This window comes from Podarcis melisellensis, assembly GCF_964234715.1.
Source record: "Podarcis melisellensis genome assembly, chromosome: 2".
In the NCBI taxonomy this organism is placed as follows: domain Eukaryota; kingdom Metazoa; phylum Chordata; class Lepidosauria; order Squamata; family Lacertidae; genus Podarcis; species Podarcis melisellensis.
The window spans coordinates 73,159,683-73,185,620 of NC_138529.1; the positions used below are offsets into that span (position 1 = coordinate 73,159,683).

The window sequence follows — 25,938 nt, forward strand, 5'->3', positions numbered from 1 at the left end:
GTAGGGATATACTGGCAGATTTATTGGTGGTTTAAAGCAGATCAAGGAGGATTTGTGACTCCCAAAGGCACAACAAAACGACTTTCCCCCCTCTAAATTATGCTGCTGAAATGAAAGCTCAACAGTGGGTGGGCTTTTAGTATGGAAGGATTGAGTGCTCGGTTAGTTCTGGTACTCAGAATAATTCTTTGACTCTGGGTTCTAGTAAAAAGCAAAGTAGGTCCCTCAAGCCAGAAGTCTGCCTTCCCATGGGTCTGCATAACATCACTGACTGCAACTGCTGTGGTTTGTATTATGCACTATACCCTCCCAAGCATTAGAAAGCATCCTTATTCTTGTACAGGTTCAGAGGCTCCAGATTATGAAGCAAGGATATGGACTATTAAAACATTATTCTACAAAGTTCAAGCCCCTCCCTAGTAAGAGACAGACATTCCGAATATTTACAGTGCAATCTTATGCACATCTAAGCACATTTCATTTATTTCAATGGGGTTCTCTCCCGGGTGAGTGCAAATAAGATCGTAGCCCTAATTTTCGGAAGCAACTCCAAGGAGGCAAGAGTCATTCAAAACAATGACTCATAAAGCTGAGCTAAACAACAACAACAACAAAAGCCTGGCACAGATAAAAGTCTGCCCAGGCTGTTTTTTTTTTAAAAGAAGGCCATGTGGCAAGCAAACACATGGATATTTTTAAGCTGCTCAAGCAAGGGCTGCTCTTGCATCACAGTAATTCCTTCTACCCTTTCTGAGGCACTGAAGTAGACAAGTCATAAAGATACATGCCAGTTGGTGGTGAAATCACTGTCTCTAAAACACAATTTTGTTTGAAGTAAAGATGGTGCTTACAGAACTCTCTCTCCCCCCCCCCCCCGCCCAATGTTGCACAACAGCCAAAAGCTGTTCTGTAATCTTGGCACATCTATTTTGCACCTACTTCCAAGACTTGCTGCTCTGTTCCACACTCAAAAGCATTCTTTCATGCATGAGACATGTCAGGCAAGTTGCTCTCTTGTATTATCTATTGATTAGTCAAATAATAGTCCTCCTTGATTAGAGATACCAACAGTACCATTCATATTTGCATTCAGTCTTGAAGTTTCGTGGTAGAGATTAGGGCTGGGAGATACATTGATGTATTGTCCAAAACTGGTTTGAAGTCCGTATTGTGATATTAGTTTCATAATTTTTGACCTGGCAATATATTGGAAATTGTGATGTGTGTTAAAGGTAAAGGTAAAGGGCTCCTGACCATTAGGTCCAGTCGTGACCGACTCTGGGGTTGTGGCGCTCATCTCACTTTATTGGCCGAGGGAGCCGGCATACAGCTTCCAGGTCATGTGGCCAGCATGACTAAGCCGCTTCTGGTGAACCAGAGCAGCACACGGAAATGCCGTTTACCTTCCGGCCGGAGCGGTACCTATTTATCTACTTGCACTTGACGTGACCTCCCATCACGGGGAATCTAACAGCCGACCTTCTGATAGGCAAGTCCTAGGCTCTGTGGTTTAACCCACAGCGCCACCTGCATCCCTGGAGTGATGTGTGTTAGGCCTGGGCAATATATTGTCCGAAACAGGTTTGAAGCCATGAACTTATCATGGCCAGTGTGGTTCACCAGCACCAAGTCATGGAAACATCCAGAGTAATACCAAATTATGGTGATCCTCTGGTATGGATGCAGGTTATGGTTCACATGGCTGAGCCCACAATCTGCACAAGTGTGCTAATTTTATTCTCCACAAATATGGAGCACATGATCATCACATCTTCATTTAATTGACTTTTAGAATGTTTACAATGGCCTGGTAAAAATGACAATCTATATGGTGAATCACTCAGGAAACACCCATATGGATTCATTGCATACCATGCTAACCTGCACCCTAGTGACCAAAAGGGTTGTTATTTTAAGGCACCATTCAACTCCTAGTCTATTGGAATAGCCTTATCAAAGGAGGTTCTGCTACCTGCTTGGTTGGTACACTTGGCACCTTTCTAGTTAGGCACTCCCAATCAGCTCTGTAAGATCACTACTCAACAAATGTAGAAGGGTTTAAGTACTTTGCCTACTATTAGGCTTCACATTTTGCCTCCTCAGTGCTGATTTCCTTTAGATGATCTTGTAAGTCCCGAGACACTTGGCTGACTTTGGTGCAAACATCTGAGAGCAGTTCTGTTCCCTGTTGTATCTAATATGTCACATGGCTTTCGCTTTGTGCCTTTTCCTCTCTGAAGGATATGACTGATTTGATGATCTTGTGGGTGAATTTCTTCCATCTATCAATATCCCTGTTGTTATCTACAAAATTGACAGGCTCTTCATCTTTTCTCTTATGCTCCATACACATCTAAACTACATTTTTATGAAAGGTCTTGTCTTATTGAATAAATCCCTTATTGTATGTGTGTGTTTTAAAAACAAAGCCCTTGCTATCTGTATTTATCTGTGCTTTTCCATTGGAGTTTTTGCTCTCAATGCAAATAGTAACTTGTGCAGGGAGGGGAGACATGGCGGCATGAGTTTTGCCAGAATCATGGGGGGGGGGAGGTTAAACAATTAATTCTATGTCTACTTTGGCCTTCTAATCCTCATAGAATCATCCTTGTGCATTTCACTGGTGGCTCACACATGATTGTGATTCTTGAGCCAAACAAGACATGATGCTAAATGTGTCACATGGAATTATGTTACTTAAAACACACACAACAAAAAGCAATCTAGCAAGCACAAGGAAGAATGGGGAAGGCCTTCAAATTAGGGGCTATGTAGGGCAAGATCAGGAAGATGGATTAGCCCCAAGTCTCTAGTAATGTATCCATCCCTGCTCTGTAATTTACAGGGCCGGCCCTACCATTACAAAGAGTGTGGCAGCTGCCTCAGGTGGCAGATGTTGATGGGGTGGGCAGCTGCAATGCATATACAGTATGTTTAGTTTCTGACATCTCAAAGTAGGACTGGGAAAAGGTCCTCTTTAAATTCCTGGAAAGCTGCTGCTAGTCAGCAGACAATACTGATATACTGAGGCAAAGCAGTGGTCAAAAGCAGTGTTGCAGACAAATAACAGTGCTTACTAAGACTGGCATTAAGCTAATCGGGCAACTTTCAGCAGTTATATGTGGAGATCTGGCTGAGTTGGTCTCCAAAGAAACGTGGGAGGAGATGAAGAAATACAACAGAGGAGCTGAGATGTTTGCAATGTGTCTTAATTCACAATGGTGGAACCATCATCATCATCATTACCCCACCCACCTGGCTGGGCTTCCCCAGCCACTCTGGGCAGCTTCCAACAAAATATTAAAATACAGTAAAGCACCAAACATTAAAACCTTCCCTAAACAGGGCTGCCTTCAGATGTCTTCTAAAAGTCTGGTAGTTGTTGTTCTCTTTGACATCTGATGGGAGGGTGTTCCACAGGGCAGGTGCCACTACCGAGAAGGCCCTCTGCCTGGTTCTCAGAAGACAACAGAACACCACTCATGTGTTTCCCTCTTCTGTGTTCTCAGTGGGAATGCACAGACAAGGAAACCCCCTTTCTACCTCTTCTCCTAGGCTGCTTGGACTCTTGTAAATGATTAAGCTAGATGCCATATTCCTCCCCCCCTCCCTTTCAATGGCAGAGTCCATAAACATAAACTGTAATGAGAAAGCAGCCATAAATGGCTCAGTGAACTGGACAAGTGCAGAGAAGCAGATTCCCAAATCACAGGCAATGGAGAAAGGAAATAAAGAGGAAACGTGCAACAGGAGGATTGAAGCTGGGTACAACCGGATTTTCTTTGTTCTCCCCTGTACAGTGCAAGAGCCTTCTGTAAAGACACATTTATAAATAAGCCTGTGTGTCCTGCATCCAGATTCAAGTGCTTTACAGACATCCTGCCAATTAGCTGCCAACAAAACAGCAATGGCAAACTTTCCAGGTCATCTGCTTGACTCCCACATAGAGAGGCACGTGCTCTTTAATGTTTCAATAAAAGTAGAACGTTGGGCAACAGTCTTGGAGATATTGCGTAAGGTTTGAATTACCCATAAGAACTTTAAATATTCTTATTTGTTTGTTTGTTTCTTCATCTATCAGTTTTTAGTCATGCTTTTCTATAAAATGTATGGCAACTTTCAAGACACTTACGGTACAATCCTATGCATATCCACTCAGAAGTTTAGTCCCCCACACCCTGAATGACACAAAATGTTAATATCATCTAATACGATAAACATAGCTATGTATAATCTTTAAAATTATGATATGAGCAGATAAATAAGCAAGCAGTAAAAAGTCATACATTTAGACAGTGGGCTGTAAGGATTCACAGGCTCGCTGCAATTAAATGAATTCAAGGGTTCTGTACTTTGAACCATTGCATTCATTTAATTGCACAACCTCTTCCCGTTGTAGAAAAGTGACATACATATTTCCCATAGTTAATAAATGACACAACGTAAGATGCCCAAATGCTTGTTGAAACAAAATTGCTATGCATGGCAATACTGAATAAATAAGGAATAAAATAAGTGAGTGCATGCTGACCATGCTTGATAAAAAGTAAGCCCCAATGAGTTTCTAAGGAAATCAGCATCAAGTTCCTATGCCCTTGGTTCAATTCTCAGCACCTGCAGTGTGGGCTGGGAAAGAAGTATGAGAGCTGCTTTTCTGGAGATTCACCCACAAGACTCCTGTAATGTCCTAAGGCTTGGAACCAACTGGGCAGGGCCAATTGTGCAAGCCTTTTCCACACAGTCGCCAGCCTGCAGGGATCAAGTAATGATTGTTGGAGGGAAAGGAAGAGTGTGAGTTATTCTGCCCATATTGTGCTAGGACTACAGCAGCCCTGTGGGGTGGGAATGGAGGCTCTGAACAAAGGCTTCCACCCACTGCTGTACCTGCAAAGCAAGCACTGAAGTTGTCTGTGAAGATTCAGACATGCAGGACATAATTCGAAATTGTGGGGATCAAGTGATAACGTATAGCGTACACCGAGCTGTCCAGAAGAGTGACAGTATAGCTTGCCTTGGAGAAGAACCCAGATGTGAATCTTGAAGTCTCCCCGCAACCACCACCCTTCTTTTTATTGCTGCTACTGCTGCTGGCCCAACAAGGCGAGTGAGGTGGTTCCTTCCGACTGGGGCAAGCACCAGTGCTGTAAACACCAAGTTCTACAGGAAGCTTCTAGAATTCCAAATCATTGCATGTGGCATTCAGCAAGTTTTTATCTAGACTAGGCAATCTCTCATTGAACTTGTATGAACCAGCTGGCTCTGTGTCATGAAGCCAACCTTTCAGATTAAAAAATCTGCAGAATGAGAAGAGCGGGGCAGAAAAAGGGCTGGTGATAAAAGATAAGAGTGCTGGATTCCGTTCAATGCTACAGTACATCAGTGTTACTCATCCTTTGCCAACAGGGTTCTTGGCAAGGCATAAAGCAGAAATAAGCAGTGTGTGTGTGTGTGTGTCTGTGTGTTTGTGTGTTCTGTTTCTCTTCTTACTTATTTCATCTACATCTCACCCTTCCTCCAGGGAGCTCTAAATAGCTATGGGTTTGTCAGCCTCAATCTCACCAAAACCACCTTTTGAGTTAGGATAGGCCAAAGTTAGGCCTGGTTCTCATAAATGTGGTAAAGCTTGGTCAGCTTGGTCAGCTCTTTCCATTCCAGGAATAACAAAATAAATCAGCATTCAAATGGGGTAGGAAACCTGAGTACACAGAATGAAGTCCGCTTGAGCAAGGAGAAGATTCCCACCTCTCTTCTATCCACCTCCCTGAAACTGTTTTGGGTTCCACCCCCATCCAGAGCACTTTTAGGGGGACCAGGGGGAGGAGAATTGAGGAGGGGGTCCCACTGTGTGAGCAAACCTTGTTCTGTGCACACAACTTAGCTGAATCTCGCAAAGAAGCTTCTACACACCACCTCCATATGAAACATTCTCCAGTTATAGGCAATACATACACAGGGTTATATTTTGAAGACAAAGTTGTGAAATTGCTACTTTGACTTGTGATGGGTTTGCTCTACCGACAGATGGGCTGCAAAGGGGGTGCCTGTTACCTACACACTTATAATTCTCCCAGTCCTTTGGGTGTTCAGGATGACTCAGCAGTTAGACCTTGAAGGTAATCAGAGGGAGCAGGGAGGAGGTGAACTTCCATGAACTCCAGTGGTGTTCACCTGATACTAATCTTGGCATCCGGCCTATTTGTGTCAATGTGTTCCTGAGTGCAGCACAGGTTGTGAACTTTGTTGACCTTCGCATGCAAACGCCAGCCCAAAGGAGTGTGTGTGGTGGTCCAGCAACAGAATGAGTACACATCAAGGCCAGTACTTTGTGCAAAATGAATGTAATGATTTCTCCCCTCTTCTTTAAAGGAATGTTTATTAAAAGGCTAAGTATCTCCTGCGTCAGACGTTTCAGAGCACTTGTTCTCGGGTTTTTGCTCAGTCATCCCTGCCTCTTTCAAAGACCTTGACTCCTCCTGAGCTTTCCAAGTGATGGATGGGCAGAATGTCCTCCAAGCCCAGTTGCTCAGCTGGTCTTCTGCTCTTCCTTAGGTATGTTGTTACTTGTGCCAGTGTTGGTTACTCTCCTGCCCTGCTTCAGAATGCCATGAAGAGGCAAGTCCCTCTTTCCATTTCCTGTAGATCTTGTGTGTATCTTCTGTGAGAAGGGGTTTCATCTAAAGGTTTTGAAAGCCAGGCTGGCTTGGAAGGGAAACATCCTCACACCATTAGAATACAGACACATTCATCATTAACGACCCACCCTTACAACAGAGGATTCTGGATTAAGGGATGCATATTTTTAAAGAGCTACAATTGTGGAACAGAGTCAGATTCATTTTCAAACAATTTAAGAAGATCTAAAACATCCACCTTCCAGTCCCTCTCCCAGCTACACACACACACACTCCTCTGCATTTGCCACACAAGCACACAAAAGCTGCCTCAGCCATACATATGTTCCCTCTTGACGTTTTCTGAATTAGAGATACCATCTCTTCTTACATAAAAGGTCATCAAACTAATTTGCTCTCTGAATTTCTATGACAGGAAAGAGTCCATTACTGTGAAAACAGTTCTCTCTGCTTCTCCCACCCCCACCCCAACCCCTGCATCTGTTGTGTCCAGAGATGGAGGAAGGGGACACTGATAGGCATTTTATTTTCTTCTACAGTACTTAGTGGCTGAGTCAGTATTTCATTAAATTAACCCAGATAACTGGAATTTGAGACAGACATAGGAATATAGGACACAGTCTTATACTGAGCCAAAGCACTGATCAACCTTTGCGGACTGGCAATGGGTCTCCAGGATTTCAAGCAAGGATCTCTCCCAGCCCTGTTTGGACATGCCAGGGAATAAAATCTGGGTCCATCTGCATGAAGAGCAGATGCTTTTAGCCCAAGATTGCCTACCCAGTAGTGAAACATTTTTTTTTTAGAGAGAGAGAGAGACCAGGAAATGCAAATAATAAAGAGCAAAGGCCCATCCCAGCACCACTACTTGAGATCTTAAAACACATACAGAGAGAAAATGGCAATGTCAGGGATTCAGCCTAGGATCTTAGAGATGTAAAACATGCACACTTATCATTCATCTCTCTGTGGTGAAATACCAGCCTTACCTGCACTACAGGAATTTTCTCTACCCTTCTTACAGAACTAGCAAAGAACTCAAAGGCGATACTCAAAGGCGATACAGAGTCAATACTCAGAAAGACCGTTTGTTACAATTCATCAGCAAACAGCAGGTTTTCCCAGGGGAAAGCGGGGAAAGCAGAAGTGTGGCTGAGCCCTCAAATATTTCAGATTAGACATTGTATTCAATAGACTATTTTACGTTGCAGTTTTCTAACACCTAGATTTTAGTCGCCATCTGGTGGCTCCAATATGGAACAACTTCCACCTTAACTTGTTAACTTGTTAACGTGCGTTTTCCAAAATGAGGGTTGATCAGTTAATGCAGGCAGGTCCAAAGTCTGTTTTGGGGGCCTAATCCGGTTCCTGTAGCAGTATATGTCCTGGGGTAAAATCCCTAAAAAAGCTCAACAACTCCAATCCTAAAAAAAGCTCAAGAACTTTGGTCAGCCCTCACACATATTCACTTCATCAAATCTGGCCCTCTTTGAAAAAAGTTTGGGTGCCCCTGAGTTAATGTAATTTATAGAGAAGAAAGTTTTCTTCACAGTTAAGACTAGCTCATAGGAACGTAGTAAACTTCATTATATCAAATCAAATCAAACCAAACCAAACCATTGGTACATCTAACTTAGTATTGTCCACACTGACTGGCAGGGGCTTTGCTATGGATTGAACCTGGGACCCCAAGGAAAAGGCAACTCAATGCAACTGAGCTCCTATATTGTTCAGTGATGCATACTCCTGAATAAGTGCTTTCTGCACTTTTCCCAAGTCACAATTACTTGGGAGTAAATCTCGCTACACTCAGCGAGACTTACTTCTTGAGCTAACATGCATAGGTCTGTTCTTTTAGGCACCCTTACTTGGGAAAAAATACTGATGGGATCAGTGGTGATTATTTTTGCATCAAAATGCACTGGAAGTAGGACTGATTCACTTTTCCATTAAGACAATCACATTCATATGTTGCTGGACTACAGCTCCTATCTGGTTGGCCAGTGTGAGAACAGGATACTGGACTAGAGGTTTGGTCTGATCCAGACATTTGGTCTGATTCAGCAGGATCAAACTGTTGTCATGGGACCTTAAGGACTAACAAACTCAGTGCTGGGCAATGTTTGTGGTAAACTGCTTGGTGAATTTTAACAACAACAACAACAATAATAATAACAATAATTTATTTATACCCCACTCTGAGCGGCTGCCAGCAGGATATTAGTAATAATAAAAAAGCGATAAAACATCAAACATAAAAAACTTCCCTAAACAGGGCTGCCTTCAGATGTCTTCTAAAAGTCAGGTAGTTGTTTATTTCCTTGACATTTGATGGGAGGCGTTCCACAAGGCAGGTGCCACTACTGAGAAGGTCCTCTGCCTGGTTCCCTGTAACATGGCTTCTCGCAGTGAGGGATCTGCCAGAAGGCCCTCGGCGCTGGACCTCAGTGTCCGGGCTGAACAATGGGGGTGGAGACGCTCCTTCAGGTATACTGGACCGATTAAATACTGTAAATAGTAGGGCCCTCAGTATCTAGCCATTTCCAACCTGACTCTCCCCCCCCCCCCCAGTATTAGGCTGTAATCTTGTACCCACTTTCCTCAGAGTAAGGTTTTCTTCCTTTATTGCATTTATATCCTTCAAGGAGCACAAGGAGGAGCACATAGTGCTTCTCTTCCCCATTTAATCTTCACAACAACTTTGCGAGGTAAGTGAGCAGAGCCGGATTTAGGTTTGATGAGGCCCTAAGCTCAGGTAATGGGGCCCTTTATATATCCAGCTGTCCCTTGTCAACAACAAATTGTCACTGTCTTTTGTGTTGAATATATGCTATATGGCAATTTATGGACCTAATAGGTATCTAAAGCCATTTGCCACAGTTGCTGGATGTAGTTTTTATTTTATTTGTTTTTTATCTTATATTTTGGAAATGTACATCCAGGGGTTTTTTTCCCTTTAATTTTTTGGGGGGCCCCAAGAGAGTGGGGCCCTAAACTATAACTTGTTTAGCTTATCCGGCACTGTAGGTGAAGGCGGACAGGGAGTGCGTGGGCCAAGGTCACCTAGCGAGCTTCACGGCTGAGTTGGGATTATGAACCCTGATCTCCCAAGCAAGAGTAAGACACTCTTAACTTTTGCACCACTGAACTCAACGAGGCTTATTCCTGAGTAGTTATATTCATCCATCCATTAATTCGAGACCCCTGCATGCCACATTCTGGCGCCGAGAGCGTCTCTCGTGCAGCGTGAGCTCCCCGCCCCCTTCGATTTGAAAACCAGGCGCCGCTTCCTCCATTCAAAGGACGCCGCTTTCCAGTCGGCGGACACTTTCCCGCTCGCTGCCCCGCCTCCCCTTTAAGCGCACGACGCCGTTACTAAGGCGGCCCGAGGAGCGGGCAAACTGAATCGCTCCGGCGGCGAACAGCAGCGGCGGCCTGTCGGTTCCGCTCCGGCTTCCGCAGCGCCATGGCGTTCGCCTGCTTGGTAAGGGGCCGGGGTGGAGCGGGGCCGGGCAGCCTGGCAAGCGGGGCTTCGAAGCGGCGGGAAGAGGGAGGCCCCTCGGAGCAGGGCGGGCGATGGAGACCGCGGCTGCTCGGTCGGCACAAGTTTGCAGAGCCGCAGCGCCCTGTTAGCAGACAAAAAGGGGTCGGGGGGCGGCGGCGACCAGCATCACACGTTTCTCTATTGCAGTGGTTCCCAAACTTTTTTGGGCCAAGCCCCATCTAAGCATCTCTAAAATCCTAAAGCGCCCGCCCCCGACATATCATTCTTATTACAGTGTTCAAAAAGTGAACTCCTATTCACGTGGAGGAAGCCTCCCCTGTGGGGAACCATGGCTCTATTGGGGCTGTCTAAAAAGTCACAAAGAGAGGAGCCAGCAAGCTTTTTCAAAACAAAAACAAAACACGTTTGGTAACATTTCCTTCTCATAAATATATAGTGGGGCGGGCGGAGAAAATAGGGTTTGAGAGCGAAGTACGTGGTTTGGGCGCAATGTTAAACGCTCCTGCCTGTAACACGCTTAAAAATGGCACTTTGGGCTTGAAGTCGGTTGGATTGTGCTTGGTGCAGGAAGAGCTGTTTGCCCTTCTGTGTCTAGGATGTCCTGCCGCCCGTCTCCTCCCGCCCCGTTAAATAACAGCTGCAAGAGAGTAAGTCAGGGACCATTTCGGCTTTGCAGAATCCCTCTGCTGGGAAAAGCGTCACCTGAATGCCTGCCAGGCATCATTGTAATGAATAAAGACACAGGCGGGGGTGGGGAAGGCTATGGGTCCTGATGTGTTGTCACAGTTTGTCAGATTTGGGATAGGCTGAAGTTCGTTTAAATGATTCTGATCACTTCCTAAGGCTAACCCTGCCCATTTTTGCTTCTTTGCAATTTTACTGCTTTTCACATTGGTCTCCTTGAGTAGGTTTTGTCAGGGTTGTTTTGCCTGACTTGCAGGAACTACCTGAAAAACAACGTGTAGAGATAGGCATTCTGGAGCATTGCAGTTTTTATATCATTTTAGTGGTGCCGTAAAAAAGCCAAAAACCTAAAAACGTTTTTAGATCAAATACCACAAACCCCTTATTGTTACTTAGAAGCAGTGCTTTTTCAGGGGGTACTCAGGGGTATGCAGAACTGGCACCTCTTTTTTGTTGTTGAAAAGTGTAGCACTGTAACAACTTCATGGTTGTTTTTTCTAGGGGGGAAAACAACTGCTTAGAAGTAATGTTGCGTCTAGGCATTCATTCTGATTTGTTTGCACAAAGTTTGCAGGAAGGTTATTTAATAAGCATTCGTTTTGATTTGTGTTTGTGGGTGTTAGACAGCACTGCATCAAGCAAATGAATTCCAAACTTTCCAGTGACCTTCCTGTCAATTTCCTTACAGACAGCAAAAAAAAGTCTGGTTTGTGGGGAGAAAGTGGGTTTGTTGCATGAGAGCTTCAAATGATCCTCAATTTGCCTGTTGCTGGATTTTAGTCCAAATAGCGATGACCTGGAAGCTCCCTAAGTCTCCGTTGATTCTAGGAGACTTTCCAAGGAAATATACTTAGGATTGTGATGTAATAGCTGCTACTCACAATGCATTTTAAAGAGACAGGTGTGTACACCTGTGGCTGAAAATAATGCATGAATGTAATCTGGTGTTGCATGTGCACTGTATATCAGTGATCACGTTATATAAACTGTAATTCTTAGAACTGTTCTATAAAAAGTTATCACAAGATTTAGTGATGGCCACAACTTGATGCCTTTAAAAGAGGATTAGACAAATTTATGGAGGATAAGGCTATCTCAGTGGCTACTTGCCATGATGTCTGTTTCAGAGGCCAGTACAGTATGCCTTTGAATACCAGCTGCTGGGGATCATGATCAAAGAGGTGCAGTTGCACTCATGTCCTGTTTGTGGGCTTCCCATAGTCATCTGGTTGGCCAGTGTGAGAACAGGATACTGGACTAGAGGTTTGGTCTGATCCAGACATTTGGTCTGATTCAGCAGAATCAAACTGTTGTCATGGGACCTTAAGGACTAACAAACTCAATAGATGGTATTGGCTTTTGTAGGCTAAAGGCTATTTCATCTTCCTTTTTTATATTAAAATTCATTTTGGATAGCTTTCTTCCCCAAAATTATCCCAGGTCTATGTGTATGGTGTTTAGTAAAATAAAATTTTACACAAGAACATCCAGTTTATGTAACAGGATGAGCTGGAGTATTCAAGTTAAACCAATTTGCAATTTGAAACTGCTAAACAAATGCAAGAAACCTGGCTTCTGCAGTTTTAGCAGGAATTGAGAACACACAGACAAATATGGTATATCTTCACAGTCACAAGGGATAGAAACTTTTTTAAAAAATGAGTACACACTTTATTAGGAAGCTGAATTCTGAACACTGCTTCTTTGGAATTATAGTTTATATACAGCCCTGCACTGATCCTTCCAAAGAAGTATTTGTGTGTTGAATGTTGAGAGTATCTAATCAGAGTATTAAAGTATAATCCTTGGGCAGAGCTCTGTAGCTTAAAATGGCCTTGTGCATCCTAAACTGGATTCTGAAGAAAAGAATCCCAGGAAGAAAGGTATACTGCAAAGCTCAGTGTACAGAATATACATGTGTGAGTTTGGTGCTTGGCATTTGGCTCTGCCGCTATTGCACTTCCCACAGAGTATGCAAAATGGTAAGTATTTAAATGCTTACATTAAAGAACATGGCTCCAGCATTTTTGTGAAATAAAAAAATATCCGTATGAATTCTGCCCTTATGCTCTACTCTCCTTGCCTTTGTGTGTTTTGTAATTGTTAACTTTCTAACTGATAAGAAATGCATTGGAAAACAAAAAGAAACAACAACTCGCAGTGCTTGATTTATAACATAGAACAAAATTACTTTTTTTTAAAAGAATATTTATTAAAGTTTTCAATAGTAATACAATAAAAAATCAAAAAGAAAAAAGAAAAAATAACAAAAATACAAAATAAAAATAATTAAAAACACATAAAGTTTCCATTTCTTATTTTTCATTAACTTATTTCCCAGACCTCCTCGTACCTCCCTTTTTTGTATTCCAATTCAAATTGTTATTTCAGCAAATCCTTATCAATAAATTTTAACCTATTTCTAACCCCTCCCCCCCATATTCTCTTAAAGCATTACAGCTGGAAACCACTTAATTTCTGTCCGACATCATTCTAACATTCATTAATTTTGCAATATTTCTGTAAATAGTCTTTGAATTTCTTCCAATCTTCCAATCTTACTTTATAATATAATCATTGGACATCCAGAAAGTATGATGTTTTGCACAGCGATTCTGGATCACAACTAGGATTTTGTCCTCAGTATCACTTGGCACTCTTGCTCTCATTTTGAAAAGATATCTATCCATATTATGCAAATAAAAGAAATGAATTGATTGAAAATGTATTGTAACATTTGAATAAATGTTTTTAATCTTTTAAAAAAGAAATATTTTGGTAATATACTATACTATGCTACACTGAAATGTTAAATTGTTTTTTTATTGTCATTGAATCTTTCTGCCACGCTTGCCATCTTCTCCTGCCACACCGATGTGGTGTGCCACACCCTTGGAGAACCACTGACCCAAAGGATTGTCTTACTTGGCTTCTACCAAGTGAGCCAGTGGAGAACAGATGGATCTCGCCAACCCTTGTCTGCCTTCCAGTTCCAGCCCACTTGGTTTCTACACTGGCTGTGGAGGACAGGACTTGCCTTCCCTTATGGCCATTGCGGAAATGCAGTGGGCGGGCGGATGAGGAACTGAGTGGTCTGTCCCTTCTCTGCTCGCATGCATCCTGAGCTGCTTGGAACCCCTTGTTGCCTGTTCCAAGCAGGCGAGTCACAGTAAAAGGCTGTGCTATCAATCTGAAACTAGATTGAGCAAATTAGAAAATGAAACTGTTAAACCAGTAAGAAATCACAATAAAAACGATGCCTGCTATGGCATATGTGCAGTATCCAGAAACATATAAAGTGTGCTTCTTGCTTCGGAAATACTGTCTGTAGCCATACAAAAATTTAGTTCAATATCAACTTCTTTCTTCCTGCAGGAAGATCCAACATTGGAGAGGCATTTCAAAGGGCACCGTGATGCTGTAACTAGTGTGGATTTCAGTCTAAATAATAAACAGCTAGGTAAGTTGTCAGCTAAGCAGAATTTTCTTTAGTATAGTTTTCTTTCAGAGAGCAAAATAGCATCAGTCTGCTTTTAGCAGTTGTCCCAAATTGTTTGGACTTACCAGCATACTAAAGTACCTTCCTTGGTTTTAGCTATCAGATATTAAGAAAAGTAGCAACAAACCGAGATTGTACAGCAGAGCAACTGAGTCATAAGATGAAAGGCTGGTTCAACCATGCAGATCTGTTAAGTTTTATTTGGTTTTTGATTATTATTTTTTAAAAAATTACATATATTTATGTATTATCTTATTTTTTAGTTGATATTCCCCTTGAACTTTTTTTGTTGGATAGTATATAAATATTTGAAAACAAATAGCTTGGTGGGGGCAGCTAAAATGATGTTATAATAAAGGACATTTGTACTAAATTCTCTAAATGGTTGCTTGTAATTCTTTGGGTTCCTTCCTTGCCTGTTTTTAAGGTGAGACTGCATATACTTCAAGAGGTATTTCTCTCAATTAGGGGGATGAACTGGAAAGCTTGTGTGCTTGCTTTCAGTTCTGTGATTAGTGAATACAGTAATACCTCCGTGAATGTCCGCCCCGTTGAGCGTCCATTTCGGCAAACGTCTGTGGCAAACCCGGAAGTACCGGAACAGGTTACTTCTGGGTTTGCCACTCACACATGCGCAGAAGCGCAAACTGCTCTGCGTGTGTGCGCAGAGTGGCGCTTTGTCGAGCGTCCCTTTCGCTGAGCTTCCGGGGCTCCGGAACAGATCCCAGACTCAAAACAAGGTACTACTGTACTTTCATTCAAGGAAAGGAAGAGAGAAATTGAAACTAGTGACTGAAATTCCTGCCAGGTGTGTATGTATATGATCTCTCCTTTGAGTATAATTTTGAAAGGTAGTATATTCTTTTTGTCAGTAAGTGGCTCTATGGATTCATGCCTGATGATCTGGAGTATGAAACCGCAAATGAGAGCCTACCGCTTTGTGGGTCACAAAGATGCAGTCCTGAGTGTGCATTTTTCACCATCCGGCCATCTGATTGCTTCAGGTTCTAGAGACAAAACCGTTCGCTTGTGGGTTCCAAGTGTGTAAGTATATGCTATCTGAGCACTTTGTATGTGTGTGTGTTATTTCTCTTATTAGGAACACAGAAAGCTGCTTGCACAGAGCCAGACCATTTGCTGATCTTACTCAGCATTGCACTGACTGTCAGTGGTTCTCCAGCATTTCAGAGCAGGATATTATTTCTATCCTTGTGTGGGGATCCTCGTCAGGAATTGAATCTGGGATCTAAAGTAGGTGAAGCCTGAGCTCTGCCACTGAGTTACAGCCGCTCTCTCCAAAGTCTTCGAAGTTTTGAATTTGGCTTTTTGTTTTAACCAAGTTCAGTTACGGTGAATATGACAGCTTATTAACGATGAAGGCAGACATTATTTTTCTGGATAAAGTGTAAAACAGGTGTATATAAGGGAAGAACAATGGCAAAGACACTGTTGCTGTTCACACTAAAGACAAGGTTAAGAAGCCCTTCGTGTGTCAGCTCATGTGGGTACACTTATTGGACGGAACTCACGTTACTGACCTCTAGTTGTAGATTGATTCCAATTACAGCCATACCTTGGTTTTTGAACGCCTTGTGAGTCAAACGTTTTGGCTCCTGAACACTGCAAACCCAGAAGTGAGTGTTTCGGTTTGCAAACGTTCTTTGGAACCCGAATGTCCGACGGGGCTTCAACAGCATCTGATTGGCTGCAGGAGCTTCCTGCAGCCAATCGGAAGCCGCTCCTTGGTCTCCAAACGTTTTGGAAGTCGAACGGACTTCCAGAGCGGATTGCGTTTGACTTCCGAGGTATGACTGTATGGTCCCTGTTAAAAATGAGTTGACGATCAGCATATTGCTTCAACAAGAAAAAGCTACTGCTTCATCCCATCTAGTTTGTGTTGCATTGGAAGGCCTTGGTGTACACTTTCCTTGAGGAAAGGTTAACTATATGGATATTGTAAATGTTCCTATTGCGATATTCAGTTTTTTTGGAAACATGCTGAATTAGAAGTTTTTTATGGTTGTTCCGTGTATGGCAAAGAGCTTTTCACTCCAGTTTTTAAAAAGTTGTTGTTGTTTAGTCGTTTAGTCATGTCCGACTCTTCGTGATCCCCTGGACCAGTGCACGCCAGGCACTCCTGTCTTCCACTGCCTCCCGCAGTTTGGTCAGACTCATGTTCGTAGCTTCGAGAACACTGTCCAACCATCTTGTCCTCTGTCGTCCCCTTCTCCTTGTGCCCTCCATCTTTCCCAATATCAGGTTCTTTTCCAGGGAGTCTTCTCTTCTCATGAGGTGGCCAAAGTATTGGAGCCTCAGCTTCAGGATATGTCCTTCCAGTGAGCAGTCAGGGCTGATTTCCTTAAGAATGGATGTGTTTGATCTTCTTGCAGTCCACGGGACTCTCAAGAGTCTCCTCCAGCACCATAATTCAAAAGCATCAATTATTCGGCGATCAGCCTTCTTTATGGTCCAGCTCTCACATCCATACATCACTACTGGGAAAACCATGGCTTTAACTATATGGACCTTTGTTGGCAAGGTGATGTCTCTGCTTTTTAAGATGCGTTTTTAAAAAGTAGCCACACACTATTTGAGAAGAAAATACAGTGGCACCTCGGGTTAAGAACTTAATTCGTTCTGGAGGTCTGTTCTTAACATGAGGTACCACTTTAGCTAATGGGGCCTCCCGCTGCTTAGCCGCCGCTGCACGATTTCTGTTCTCATCCTGAAGCAAAGTTCTTAACCCGAGGTACTATTTCTGGGTCAGCAGAGTCTATAACCTGAAGCGTCTTTAACCTGAGGTACCACTGCACGTGTCAGTTGGCAGAGCTTTGGGGAAGGACTGTAGCTCAGTGGAAGAGCTTCCATGCAGGAGGTCGTGAGTTCAAATCCTTGCATGTCTAGGTAGAGCTGGGCATATTTGTGTTTGCAATCCTGGAGAGCCACTGCCAGGCATTGCAGACAATATTGAGCCCGATGGATGGGCAGTCTGACTTGCTACAAGGCAGTTCCTATGTTTCACACACATTTCAGGGTTTTTTTTTAGCAATCAAGTGGTGTATAAGTTTTATGAAATATATTTAGAAGAGGGAACTCAATGCCCTTTCTTCTTTTTAAAACCCTGGCTCTGACCTTTCCTAGCTTGATGTTCTGTACTTTCATGTAAGCAGTAGAATCATATACAAGAATACACAAATATGCTTGTAGCTCGTCACTTATTTGTGCAAAAAAGTTCAGGGTGGAATGATGTATGTGTATAATTAAATGTGAATTACTCTTGTAAAGTTTTCAAACTGACAGTACAGCCCTTGTGTTTAGACGTCTTTCTCCTTTTTGCCTCAAGACCTATGATGTGACGTTCTTACATGATTATTCTTTAAATTGCATCATTGGAATGAGTCTGTTTGACGTTTACTACTTTAAACATTTTTTTAAAAAAAATTCTGCGTAAAAGATACAAACGCAGGCTGTCTGCGTTAGGAGCCATTCCAGTAACTAGATATAAGTAAAACAGTTTTCTTCCTGTATTTGGTATGCTCCAGAGGCCTAAACCAACAGCTTTCTCCTAATGTAAATATATATATTAGAAGCCAGTAGGCAAATGTGCATAAGCTTCATACTGTGTGGAATGCAGTATGTTAATCTTTTGTGTTTCCTCCCCTAAACTTAGCAAGGGAGAATCGACTACCTTCAAGGCTCATACAGGAACCGTCAGAAGTGTTCACTTTTCTAATGATGGCCAATCATTGGTTACAGCCTCTGATGACAAAACAGTTAAAGTTTGGGCTGTCCACAGACAAAAATTCTTATTTTCACTAAGTCAACACATAAACTGGGTTCGCTGTGCGAAGTAAGTAAAACTCTCCCCCCTTTTTTTGTTGACATTGTTGTGATACACACACACACACACACACACACATACATATATATATATATATATGCAGGTTTTGGTGTCCTCGGGTGTCTTCCCGTGTAAAAGTTGGGGTGTCTAGGCGACGTTTCGACGAGGTCTCACTCGTCATCTTCAGGCTGGTGCTTTCGGCTTCTTGTTACTGGAACAGAGCAAGATCTCAGTGTTTGAGTTCCTATAAATACTGTTGAGGGGGTGTGGTGTATAGCCTCCAATGTTCTGGGCAGAGAGGAAGTTCCCAGGCTAGTGTGCCTTTTCTTCTTTCAGAAAAGAAAAGGCACACTAGCCTGGGAACTTCCTCTCTGCCCAGAACATTGGAGGCTATACACCACACCCCCTCAACAGTATTTATAGGAACTCAAACACTGAGATCCTGCTCTGTTCCAGTAACAAGAAGCCGAAAGCACCAGCCTGAAGATGACGAGTGAGACCTCGTCGAAACGTCGCCTAGACACCCCAACTTTTACACGGGAAGACACCCGAGGACACCAAAACCTGCATTCCTGTACCCGTGAAAATCTACGAAAGCAAATATATATATATATATATATATATATATATATATATAGGTCCCGGGCCCTAAGGAAGTTAGATTGGCTTCAACCCGAGCCAGGGCCTTTTCAACTCTGGCTCCAGCCTGGTGGAACGCTCTGCCTCATGAGACCAGGGCCCTGCAGGATCTGATTTCTTTCCACAGGGCCTGTAAGGCAGAGTTGTTCCGCCTGGCCTTTGGCTTGGAGCCAATTTGATTCCCTCCCTCCCTCTCTCTCTCCCCCCCTGTGATGAGGCTGCATTTTAATATTTTAATGTTTCAATATTTTAATGTTGTATTTTAATTTTGTTTTTAAGTTGTAATCATTCAACTTGTTTTTATTATTGCTTGTAAGCTGCCCTGAGCCCAGCCTTGGCTGGGGAGGGCGGGGTATAAATAAAAATTATTATTATTATTATTATTATTATTAATCATAAAACCAGTTTGTATAGCAAAAGGACACAACTGTAGGAAGATCTGAAATTCTGCTTAACTCACTTATAAACCCACTCATCTTTTAACCTGGCTATCAATATACTTTAGGAGTTAGCCACCTTTCAGAGCTTCAGTTGTGTTTCTAACTAATTCCTGTCTTCTTGGAAGGGAACTGTCATTGTTAGAAGAAGCAGTCAGTTGGATATAACTAAGCAGCATTATCTAAGTCATCCTACTGAGTGCACTTTCAGAAATCCATAGATTTCAATAAGTGCTTTGGTTTCTTTTTTTGTAATAATTTTTTATTATTTTTTCACAGTTTTATACATACTCTAATATCTCTCACATATATCCAATTACAAGGTTGTGTGAACCTTCCGATTTCCTCCCCTCCCTTCCATGGGTTCTTAAATTTAAAAAAATCTTGCATATTGTAATTTTTCCAGCTATTCTGTATCCCTAATTTATCATAATCTGTTTCACGTTACAAATTTCATTACAATGCTACCAATGATTTTAACTGCTTACTGTGGTTTTTTAGATAAACTATGGATTTATTCCAATCTCTAACAAATACTTGGTCTTCTTGGTTTCTGATCTTCCCCATCTGTTTCTCCACGTGTTTTCAATGTCTACTGACTATGACCACTGTTCTTTAAATAGTTTCTAATAATTACTGTTACTTCCAAAGAGGCTTAAATTTTAGATAAGAAAAAGAGGGGAAAAGGGAAAATAATCGTAAGGAAAAATAAGACTTACCTGCACAGTATTTCATTAATACAGTATTTCATTAATTACTGGTCCAATAGGATTGTTTAATAGAAAAGCTTACATTTTAATGCTATGGGTTTTTGTTGGTTACTGTAATATCTCAAAAGGATTGTCCATGTATGGTAAAGTCCATTGTTCTGACTATATGCATATTTGATGGAATCTTGTTGAGATAGATTGTCAAAGAGGAAACTCCCAAGAGTAAATCAATAGCAGTATTTATTATTTATTGAATTTCTTAACTGCCCATCATTTTACAGTCCCAGGGCAACTTACCAACTATAAGTAAACATTACAATTGGTTAAAACAAATTACAATCAGAAGAGTCCTTGAAAAAGGCCCTATGGGTGGTATTCAACTACGTTTTAACTCAGAGTAGACCCATTGCAATTAATGAACATGACAAAGGTAAGTCTATTTTGAGTAAAACTTAGTTGAATAACACCCTCTTTGCTTAGCACAAGTGTCTCTTAGCCATTGACTTTTGAAATAATGATCTTGTTGTCACTGAGGACAATCCAGATCTAGCTTATATTGCTCCTAATCTTGCTTTAATGAATGTATTTATTTTAGGTTTTCTCCTGACGGAAGATTGATAGTATCATCCAGTGATGACAAAACTGTCAAGCTTTGGGATAAAACAAGCAGAGAATGTATACATTCTTTCTGTGAACATGGTGGGCAAGTATTGGTGCAATTCCTTGGGGCTTCAGGGGACTGGCCTTCAGCTTGTGGAACCTCAATTAGAGCTTTGCTATATTGATGTACAAGAACGTATCTCCTTATGTGCTGTATGTTTCATTCTGTGAACATTCTCTTTAATTTGGTCACATTCTCTAAATTTTTAATATAACGTTTTACACCACACTAAGCTTAGAAGCCAGATAATAACAATTGCATTTGTGCATAGGTTTTGTGGGGGTTTTTTATAGACTCGCAAGCATTTATTATATGCGTTTTAAGCCTGAGTCACACTAGTGCTAAAGTTGTCACAGTTTCTTTAAAAACAATGTTGGTTTTGCATGGTGACCGTGCCCATTTGAATGTACCCATGTGTGATAGAAATTTATATTGTGAGGGAGTCTTGTTGAAGACTAGTGCCATAAATATTATTTGTAGTCTATGCTTAAAACGTGTCTGTGTTCTGGACGTTGTTTTCGCTTGGCTCAGCCATGCCCCTTAGGATAGCTCCTATTTATCTCAAACATTTCTATCACACCTTTCCTTGAGCCCCAGGTGGCTAACAACATAATATAATACGGAATGCATAGAAATAAAACAATGAAAGTTAGTCCCACCCGGGATTTGGGATACAGCTCACTTTTGTCCCCGATGGGGGAACTTGAGGACTTACCACAGAGGGTGTTGGATTCAAGTGGGTCATGCATGAACCTGTCTTAGTGTTCTAGCTTTCTTAGAGTACTGGGGAATAGCAGATACAGTTGTACCTTAGATCCTGGATGCCTTGGTACTCGGACGTTTTGGCTCCCGGATGCTGCAAGCCCGGAAGTGAGTGTTCCGGTTTGCGAATGTCACCCGAATGTCCGACAGGGCTTCTGTGGCTTCCGATTGGCTGCAGGAACTTCCTGCAGCCAATTAGAAGCTGTGTTTTGGTTTCCAAATGTTTTGGAAGTCGAATGGACTTCCGGAACGGATTCCGTTTGACTTCCAAGGTATGGCTGTACTTCTCTTTTTTAGGCTCTGCTGTGGCAATGCAAGGTTCTTTGTGATTCCTTCTCAGCCCTGAAGTTATTTGGGTGACCATTGGCCTTTCACTGTCTTTCAGCCAGCCTATTTCATCTCACAGGGTTGTTGGCTAAGGTAAAACAGGATAAGAGGGGAGAAGTGTAACCTTGAGACCCCCAGTGGAAGACTGGGCAAAATATAATAAATATTGATTGTCAGCCAAGGGCTCAGCAGTCACTTGCATCTGGACCTTAATTGGAGAAAGGAATATGTAATCTTCGGGGTGATGTTGCTTTTTTTTTTAATGTCTGTTTTAAAAATTCGACAACAAAACAAACCCAGTTACAAAAACAAAGTTCTATCTAACGTAACATGAAGATGCAAATTTCAATAAGCTATCAAATTCATTTATTGACATTAATAGTCAAAATAGTTGCACCATTAATAGTCTCAGCAGTTCTCAGCTTTGAATTACTCCTGTTCATTTTTCCATGTCTGACAGCTCAGATGTTTCAGGAGACTATAGGAGACTGAATGTTGTTCCATTTTTTAAGTCCTCAGTATTTTAGCAGGAATCGGTAATTTCATAATCCACTGATTTCAACATGTTAGGCTAATTTTATTTATTAATGTTATATAACATCATTAAAGGCTCTAAATCAAGAGAATATTGTGTTACCTGTGAGATTGTATGTTACAGCTTTCAGTAGTTTTGTGCCGAGAGGACAAGACCTCTCTGGAGTGAGCAGTGTTCTGTAGGGCTTCTCATAATCACATTCAAAGAGATAAGTGTCCTAATGGAAGTTTCTCTAATCCCCAAACCATGGGAAAGACAGTGCAGTTCACCATTCTGTGGCTTTCTTTGCTGCACAGAGAGCCAATGTTGCAGTGAAATAGGCAATACAATGGGCTGAGCAAAGTCTCATGGTGACTTTACCATGTGGGAAAGCAAACACTGGCTGATAAAAACATTTAATATCCATCTTACACATTTTTGGGGAAACTTACTATGAAGTTGCACAATGTTTTGTAAGAACAACTTTTGAGGAGCTAGTATTTTTTGCTACTTGCTTAGATGAAAATGTTTTTTTTCTTCCTTCAAAATAGAAGAGAGATTTGATCTTGTCTTTCCTTCTTTTTGCAGCTTTGTGCCTCACGTGGACTTTCACCCTAGTGGTACATGTATTGCTGCAGCTGGCACAGACAACACGGTGAAAGTATGGGATGTTAGGATGAATAGGCTTCTGCAGCATTACCAAGGTAAGCAATGCGCTGTCAGAAGTCTTCATTGCTAAACTTGTAGCTTGATTCTTGAAGTGGATAATTAAACAAAAAAGGTAGTTTTGCCATCATAGCTTCCAAGCATCAGAAAGAGCTGCATGCAGAATTTTGAATTAGAGCCATTGGCTTAGGACAGGCATGGGGAAGCTTGACGCTCCAGCTGTTGCTGTACTACAATTCCCATCATCCTTAGCCATTGACCATGTTTGCTTAGGCTGATGCAAGTTATAGTTCAGCAACATCTGGAGGGCCAAAGGCTCCCCACACCTGGCTTAAAAGAAGATAATTTTTCTAAAACGCACAGTACCACAGTACCAAATTAAATAAAATGTGATCACACCATTATACAGAGAGAGTACTAGTTTTTAGTTAAACTTCAGGAATGACATTTTTGTTTTAATAAGGTATTTTGTGTATAAAGCTTAATATTCATAATAAAATGCTACTGCAGCTGTAGGGAATTCCTCTGCGTAAACAAATTGGATTGAAGACTCCAGTTTCTCTCCTCCTTTTCAAATATACAGAAGCTGGTTTAGGTTGCTTTTAATCCAAAGATATTTCACATACCATGGTCTTTTGAATTACACTTTGCTTATGGTATCTGGGCCATACATACTGTTTAATTTAATAGATGATGCTGATGAACTTTGGATTTCCAGGTCTGATGTCTGTCTCCACAACTCCCCCTTACTACTTACCGTATTTTTCGCTCTATAGGACGCACTTTTTCCCCTCCAAAAATTAAGGGGAAATGTGTGTGCGTCGTATAGAGTAAATGCAGGCTGCACAGCGAAGCCCAAAGCCAGAACAGCGAGACGGAGGGCTCCGTCTCGCTCTTCTAGCTTGGGGATGGCTGCACGCAAAGCCTCTGCAGAGCAGCGGGGCGCTGCGCTCCAAAGGCTTCAGGGATCTTTGAGGCTGGGGGTGGGGGAATGCAGTGCTTCCCCCCACCGCCAGCCCCACAGGCTCGGGTGAATGCACCTTGAACGCACCTTGTTTTAGAGGGGGAGAACAATAAACACCCCCCCGTTCTCCCCCTCCTATGGTCTGGTGCCTCCTATGGTCCGGTGCGTCCTATAGAGTGAAAAATACGGTAGTTGCCCTCTCATGGCTTCCCACGCCCTAGCTGACATCAGTGCAGCTAACCAGAGGGGCTCAAGATGGGTGTAGTGGTCAGAAATCTTTGAAGAGTTGCTTATTGCTACAACTGGGACTAATGTGTTTATTCCGTTAAAAATTAAAATTTGGAGGAAAAGAAGTGTGTATGTGTTTTAACTTGCATTTATGGCAGACCTTGAGCTTCTGAGGCAGTGCCAGTTTTCATAGGACTAGATTTTTCTGAGAGTCCTTGAAAACTTACATAGATATAGGATGAAAATCATAAGAAGGGGGAAAATGCCATTCAGCCATTTTTTGTATGGATATATGGACCTTATCCACCTTTCTATTTCAGTTTGTATTTTTTAATGTCCCACTGTATTGGTAACTTATGCGCTCTCTCTCTCTCTCTCTCTCTCTCTCTTTCTCTCTCTCTCTCTTTCTTTCTTTCTTTCTTAGTTCACAGTGCTTCAGTGAACTGCCTGTCTTTTCACTCCTCTGGAAACTACCTCATTACTGCTTCCAACGATTCAACTCTAAAAATACTGGATTTACTAGAGGGGAGACTGCTATATACACTTCATGGCCACCAGGTGAGGAGAACTTCTTTAGACATGAGTCGTTTATTACTGTAGACCTTTCAAAGCTCCGCACGCATGTTTGTGTTCACTACACCTTCTCCTGTGATATTATAATGGACTCAAGTAGATTTGCCTCCCCTCTCCTCTCAAAGGCAGGAGTACAGTTGTCTCAAAAGTCTTTTTGGGTCTCCTCTCTTATGTTCCTGCCTTTGCTTTGAGTTGTTCACTGAGAATTCTTCTCCGTATTTCTCCTTCTCTTTGGCTTCCAAAGAGTCTGAAACTCCATTTCATGGAGTACATTTCAACCGATGCTTGCTTGGCAGTACAGAAAAGCCATTGCTCTCGTTACCATGCCTTTCTTCATTTGCCGTGCTGCCTCACCTGGATCCAATGTAAAACAGAAGTAGAGCAGGGAGTGTAAAATCTCTGGGTAACGTTGCTCATCAGTTTCATGTAGGTTCTAACAAGCGTGGGAGATGAGATGGAGTTCTGTGGGACCTAATAGCATAGATGTTCTGAATCTTATAGGACTAATAATTAGGCTTTAAATGGCTTTTGATAGAAATGACAGTAAGTCAAGTGACTAGTCTACAGGGAATATTTGTTACTTGGATGAACAGCTTGTTAAATTCTTGTAATTTGTGTGTTAGTGCCTGGTTCAGATTTGGTTCTTGTTCTGACACTGGCCTGGTGCTCTGGGACAATTACTCATGAGAGAAGCCTCAGATTCCTTAGAAGCTCTTTGACGCAACTATTGGTTTACCAGGAATTCATTACTAGCTGATTAGTACTAGTTTACATAGAGAAGGCTGCCAAGTTTACATTGCTGTCTTCAATTATAATGGTGCTTACTCTTCATACCAGAAGGATCATTGGGGAAATGGTGTTTTAACTCGCTGCTGATATTTGCAGCTGCAAAATTTGGTTTGCTGTGATTGCGTCTTAAGGCTTTCAGTTTATGGAATACATTCTTCTTGAAGTACAAACAGGGCTTGGAATGAATACATAGGCCCACTGCTGACATTTTACTTGTACAGAAACAGAACGTTTCAGAACTATGCAATTCTTGGGTGGTCATTAAAACCTGTGCAGAAGTACAGCGTCTCTCTCTCTCTCTCTCTCTCTCTCTCTCTCTCTCTCTCTGTGTGTGTGTGTCAATTGGAGGGTTCTGGGATTTTTGTTTGCTTTTTGATAAAGCTGTACTTACTGTCTAATTTGTCCTACACGATAGAATAATTCATCCTTCCCCAAGCTGGTGCCCTGCAAATGTTACTGGACTCCAACTTCCATTAGCCCCACCCAGCATGGCTGATGTCCAAAGAC

The 25,938-nt window shown here is 42.0% G+C and overlaps 1 protein-coding gene across 3 annotated transcripts in view; it reads left to right on the forward strand.

The window, feature by feature from the left end:
* The first annotated feature begins 9,665 nt into the window (after window positions 1-9,665).
* The window catches only part of POC1A (POC1 centriolar protein A), a 30,599-nt gene continuing 14,326 nt past the window's right edge, over window positions 9,666-25,938 (forward strand). The window contains exons 1-7 of one of the 3 annotated variants that reach the window (XM_081899277.1): window positions 9,666-10,116; window positions 14,197-14,281; window positions 15,193-15,364; window positions 17,991-18,170; window positions 20,543-20,650; window positions 22,800-22,915; window positions 24,494-24,627. In XM_081899277.1, coding sequence (XP_081755403.1) covers window positions 10,099-10,116; window positions 14,197-14,281; window positions 15,193-15,364; window positions 17,991-18,170; window positions 20,543-20,650; window positions 22,800-22,915; window positions 24,494-24,627 — 813 coding nt within the window. In that variant the 5' untranslated portion in view covers window positions 9,666-10,098. Of the gene's footprint in view, window positions 10,117-14,196; window positions 14,282-15,192; window positions 15,365-17,990; window positions 18,171-20,542; window positions 20,651-22,799; window positions 22,916-24,493; window positions 24,628-25,938 lie in introns of those variants that run through there. The other 2 variants (XM_081899275.1, XM_081899276.1) reach the window with 2 other exon arrangements.